The 6,078-nt window shown below is 32.4% G+C and overlaps 1 protein-coding gene across 1 annotated transcript; it reads left to right on the top strand.

The window, feature by feature from the left end:
- Positions 1-312: 312 nt before the first annotated feature.
- On the top strand, positions 313-1,437 carry LOC131651183 (fasciclin-like arabinogalactan protein 21). Its single transcript, XM_058920848.1, has one exon. The coding sequence runs from the start codon at positions 313-315 to the stop codon at positions 1,435-1,437; it is 1,125 nt and encodes a 374-aa protein (XP_058776831.1).
- The last annotated feature ends 4,641 nt before the right edge of the window (positions 1,438-6,078 follow it).

Here is a 6,078-nt window from a genome sequence, read left to right on the forward strand (position 1 = left end):
ATAAAAACTAATTTTACATGTTTGACAATTGAATTTTAAAGAACTATTTGAAAATAAAAGATAAACAAACAATCAATTGTGCCGCTAATTAATTTTTATGTAAACCATTTTCAAATAGTAGCATTATAAAGTAATCAAGATTTAAGAGGAATATTAACAAGAGTATTTGTAACGTGATTCTAAGGCCACACTATTATCCAGTTCAAACAAAACACTTTCAAGAAAAACCATTTTTCCTTCTTCTTTCTCCTTCTCCCTCCAAACCAACCATTCTTTCTTTCTTTCTTTCTCCACACCTTCTTCTTCTTCCTCATGGCTCCATCATGCTGGTGCTGGTTCCCACTCTACTTCGTCGCCTCCGTCACACTAGGCATCATCGCAATCACCTCAGCAATCCACTCAAACTCCAAACCCACCCCTCAAGAAATCCCACCACAAACCCTAACTCTCTCCACAAACGCCACACAAGCTCTCAAAAACTCCGGCTTCACTCTCATGGCTGATCTTCTCCACCGCTCACCACCCTTCTTTCTCCCACCACAAAACTCCACTTTCTTTGCCATCAAAGACTCCGCTATCTCCAACACTTCACTCCCTCTCTGGTTCCTCAAAAGCCTCCTTCTTTATCACACTTTCACAACCAAACTCACCATGCAAGAGCTTCTGAACGTATCTCAAGGTACCTGCATGACAACCCTTTTCCGTCAAAAGAATGCTTCCATAACGAAAATCGAAACTTTGCAGAAAACTGTTGAGATTAACCGTGTTTCGATATCAAACCCTAATATGTTTCTTGGCGAACAATTCATCATTCATGGTGTTGTTGCACCTTTTTCTTCTATTCAACGTGAAGATTTACAAGGTGGTCCTGATTTCATTCATTCACCTACTTGCCCTTCATCATCATCATCATCATTATCATCATCATCACCGTCACCATCATCGTCATCATCGAATAGGTCATCATCGAATAGAAATTCGACATATACTAATGGCGATTTCAAGAAAATCGTCGAATGGAATCGAATAATTCAGTTTCTCGGTTCGAAAGGCTATTCATCATTTTCAATAGCACTGCATTCAGTTCTTGAAGGGCTTCTGAAAGAGTCAGTGAGTTATCATTTTGCTTCGGTTACAATCTTTGCTCCACCTGATGTGAATTTACTGAGTTACCCTTCACATTTGCTATATAGAGCAGTGAAGATTCATATTCTGCCTCAGAGATTGACTTACAAGGAACTCAGTCTTTTTCCTGTTAGGACTTTGTTGAAGACATTGATGCCTGAGCATCATCTTGAGATTGATGGAGTTCTAGGGTTTATGGCAGGTGTTGTTATTAATGGGATTGAGATTGTGAAACCTGATATGTTTGTTTCTGAGAAGTTTGTGGTTCATGGAATTTCTAGAGCTTTTAAGATGGCTGAGAGTAATGCTTGAAGATGTTGGAAGTTTGTATATAGTTCTTACATTTTGATGCAATCATGTAAATTTGTATCATTGTTAGTTTCATGTAAGTTTGTATCATTGTTACTTTCATTCTTATAGATGCATTACTAGAACAAGTTAAACCAGTTTCATAGCAATGCTTAGTTTTTCACTTTTGATAGTTTATGATCTTTATTTGGTGTTAAAAAGCAATGCAAAAGAGATACTTAAGCAAATTGTTGATTCATAAAATTCTTTCACATAATTGGCATGTCGATCCCACTTAGAATTGCAAATACTTTTGAATTGGTTTGTAAAAATTCACAAAGAATTCACATGACAGGTCATTATCACATTGGTAAAAGTGAAACAATAGTGACCACACAAAATCCATCGGGTGTTACATAATCATTGTAGATCAAGTTTATGAAAAACGTTGTTCATTACCGAATGTATATGTACCTAGAGATCATGAAAATAATTCTGATTTAATCTCTTTGAGTTTATATTCTATGAACTCATATTCTTAGAATATATATCTGAATTAATATGAGAATGAAAGCGGAAGTGTACTTGAGTTTGTCATTGAATTTGTTGAAGGTTTACGGGTATGCGATCTTTTTATTTATATAGTGTCTTATGATATTTTGATTCTCTTTTGATGGAGATGAAGAGAGAATAGTTGATAAACTGTATTATGGTATGTCTACAAATTGATGAGACCATAACCATATAAATAACTACCTTAGGGTTACTAGTTTTCAATATTCTAATTAGTGCTTTCATCAATATAGAATATGGACTTATGGTAACCACACAATTAATATAGAATATGGACTTATGGTAACCACACAATTACCTTTCATGACATATATGCCCTTAACCATATATTTAATATCAATTAGACAAATTTAATTTTGGCTAATTGAATAATGACCCTAACACATGTAATATTACATTTGTGACTCAAAATTCTAACAATCCCCTATTGGTGACATGTTTATCTTTACACACGCGTTACACTTTATGAGCTCAAAATTTCTCACTAAACTAAAGATTCCACAAACCATAAAGCACCCATGTGAGCACTATGCTCATGAAAGACCTTAGGTGAAAGATATTTTGTAAAAGAGTCTGCTATCATGGAGTTTGTCCTTAAGTGTTATATGAAAATCTTTCAACTTTGTACCCTTTCCTTAACAACTAGAAACTTGATGTCAATATGTTTTGACTTAGTCGAGCTTCTATTATTGTTGGAATATACTACCGTTGATTTATTGTCATAGCATAACTTAAGTGGTATTTCAATTCCTTCCATAACACAAATTCCGTGGTTAGATGCCTTAAAACATGATATAAATTCTACTTCTATGGTGGATGAAGAAATAAGAATTTGCTTGACACTGCGCCAAGAAACTACACCACCAAACAACATGTAAAGATAACCTAAAGTGGATCTTTTACTATATGGACATTCAATAAAATCAGAGTCATAATATCCAATGATCTCCAACATATCTTACCTCCTATATGTGAGCATATAATCTTTTGTTCTCTCTAAGTACCTCATAACCATTTTGGCTACTTTCTAGTGATCCATTCCTCATTGCTTAAATATCTTCCTAACATCCCAATTATGAACGTAATATCCGAATACGTTCAGACTTGGGCATACATCAGACTCTCTACACCTGGCACATAAGAAATATTTTGTATTTCTTGAAATTATATGTTTCCTTTTGAAATCATAATTTTCATCTGATGAAAAGTCAACTACTCAAAGAATCAACTTTGAATTTTCATATTTATTGGTCAACCATGAACTTCTAAGGTTAAGAATAAAAAATATGGTTGATAGAACCATTTGATCAAGATTAATTAAGAAAAAGATTCAAAAGAAGAATTTAGGGTTTTAGAATTTTTTTCTAAGTTATGGATATTTCATGTTCAAGTAGGCTACTTTGCGGTGTAACTTTTTCCTCAAGTCATCTTTTTTCATGCCCAAGGTTTCTATTCGAAGATGACGCTTCATACTTCAATATTGTAGAAATAATTGATAAAAAATATCATAAGGATTGGAAGTTATAGATTGATCAAATTGATGTTTCAAAGTTGTCAAAATATTCCAACACTTACAATTTTTTCTAAGTGTTGAACAATCTTTTTTCTCAATTTTGTTGGCCATATTTCATTATGATTCAAGTTGAATTTCTTCAAGTGACCAACATGAAAGTTGAAGTATGTGATCTTATCGTTCCAAAAAGACCAAGAGCATAAATTTATTTTACTTGAGCTAGGAGAATCGAATTAAAGAAGATGGCACCATAAAATTGTTTTTGAGGTCCATTTCCATGTTCAAACCACATGTCATACCTTTACAAATGCAAATCCCTTGATTACATTCCATCTTACTTCCAAATATAAAATAATCATTGATTTACACAAGTCCAAAGTGCATTACGCATTTAATTCAAGCTTTATCCAGTTCACCATGCCACTTTTGGAAGAATTTGCAAAAAGCTCCATATCCATTTGCATAAAGATGACTTTAATCATCAAAAACTTTTGCTTTAAGCCCATACCCTATTATCTTTGATCCACTTCATAAACAAACTCAAAAGAAACCCCTAAAGCATCCTTATTGTGTCACAAATCATTCAATCTATGCATTGGAACCATGGATCCATGAAACTACCATTTGAATTTCCACTAAATTAAAACAAAAACTCCATGACTTTTATTTTTTATCAGCTCCCAATCTTTACCTATAAATAGAGAGCTCTCCCTCATTCCAAAATACATCTAAAATCCCCTTCAAACTCAATGAAACACATAGAGAGATTTTGAGAATTCCATTAAGGTTCAAAAATTCATTTATTTGAATCTCTCTTTCCTTGCAAGTTTCGTGCAAACTTATGAACCAAACACCTTCCATATAGCATATAGAAGCCACTGTAACCATAAAATTGCTTCAGTAAACAATTCATCATCATCACCAAATATCACTTTTTCAAGTTTGCAACTTGACTTGGTTAGAAAGATTGAGGCAGTTTCACAGCAAGACTTTCCAACATACTCCTGGAGGTTCATACAACCTAAAGAGATCATTATTTCATCTCTGTAAGCACTGAAAGAGGCATTGGACCTTGCTCTAATAGGTGAATTTTTCTTGATTTCGAAGTCTCCCATACAAGCATCATTTTAAGTATTTCTCTATTATATTATGATTATTGTGATGCCATGAGCTGAAGCCCTATGAAAATAGGCATTGATTATACTTGTATGCAATTTAATTTCATTTAGAAAATTTAGGGTTCTTGAGATTTTATGGAAAATTCATGAGCTATAATTAATATAAATTTTTGATATGTACATTTTTGAAATCTTGGTAAAAATCTAAATAAGATTGATGTTTACATTTTTTGCATTTGGTTGAGAAATGAGAGAACTCCATTTTCGAGCTGAAGGTTGAAGATGGCAATGGTGGTGGCGCCATTTTTCTGATTTAAATGTTGTTTATATTATTTTGAATTTAATGCAACTTGATAAATGGATGAGAGCGTGGCACCGCTGGTCAAGTTGTTTGTTTGTGATGCATGGGTCTGGGGTTCGAATCTCTCTTTCCCCAAACCTTTTTGTGTTATTTTATTTTTGTCATTTTAAGCCTTTGTTTTCCCTTTTGTTTTGATGGATGCACCCTTTAAGGAAATGTGTGCGCTGGTTCAATTGGCAATACTTTAAGTTGTTAACCTGGAGGTTGGGGGTTCAAGTCCCCATGACCTCTACCTAATTTTTAATATGTTAACCTGGAGGTTGGGGGTTCAAGTCCCCATGACCTCTACCTAATTTTTAATACTTGTTTTCTTTTTTATTTCCATTTTTAATTCTTCCATTATTTCTTTTTGATTTTATTTTTTCTTTACCAAACCTTGATTATTTATTTCTCTTTAACATAAAAATTATAAAAAAAATTATTTAATTATTATATTTATTATTTACATATTCATTTTAAATACATTAAAAAAATCATAAAAGACATGTTTCTTTTAATTTATTTGTTTGATTATATACTCGTTTGAATCAATTTTCTTTTGATGATTTGTTGATATTAATGCCACGATATTTAGTTTGTTCTTGATCATTTATTTTTCATACCATGAATTAATTTAACTTATTCTTTTAAATGATTAAGACTTGATTAAATATGAACTTCATCTTATAAACCCTAATTTTGTAAACCCTAATTCATGTATGATTTAATTGACTTGAACTCAATGTTATGCCTTGATGTTTGCACTTGTTTATACCATGTTGATCCTTTAGGTTTTCTCCTTTGATTTTGCCAATTTTTTGTGATTAAACTTATATGCTTAAAGTGATTACCATGGAAAAATGTTTGTCTTGATCTTACCATGTTTATGCTTAATCCATCTTGATGTGATCTCTTTGCTAGTTGATTATCCATACTTTTTTTTATGTTCATACTTTTCTTAGCTAACATGTTTATATGTTTGTTTGATCCATATATCTTCACCATGATGTTTATATACTTTGTATAGGGTAAATCATATTGTCTTTTTTAGGTACATGTCTACCATGATATTGTGATTAACTTTTCCTTGACTTGTTGTGTATTATCATCACTTTATATTT

The sequence above is a fragment of the Vicia villosa genome, linkage group LG2 (assembly GCF_029867415.1).
Source record: "Vicia villosa cultivar HV-30 ecotype Madison, WI linkage group LG2, Vvil1.0, whole genome shotgun sequence".
Lineage (NCBI taxonomy): Eukaryota > Viridiplantae > Streptophyta > Magnoliopsida > Fabales > Fabaceae > Vicia > Vicia villosa.

What these genes read in the sequence shown, in the direction of transcription:
- LOC131651183 (XM_058920848.1), top strand. Translation starts at nt 313, where the DNA reads ATGGCTCCATCATGCTGGTGCTGGTTCCCACTCTACTTCGTCGCCTCC.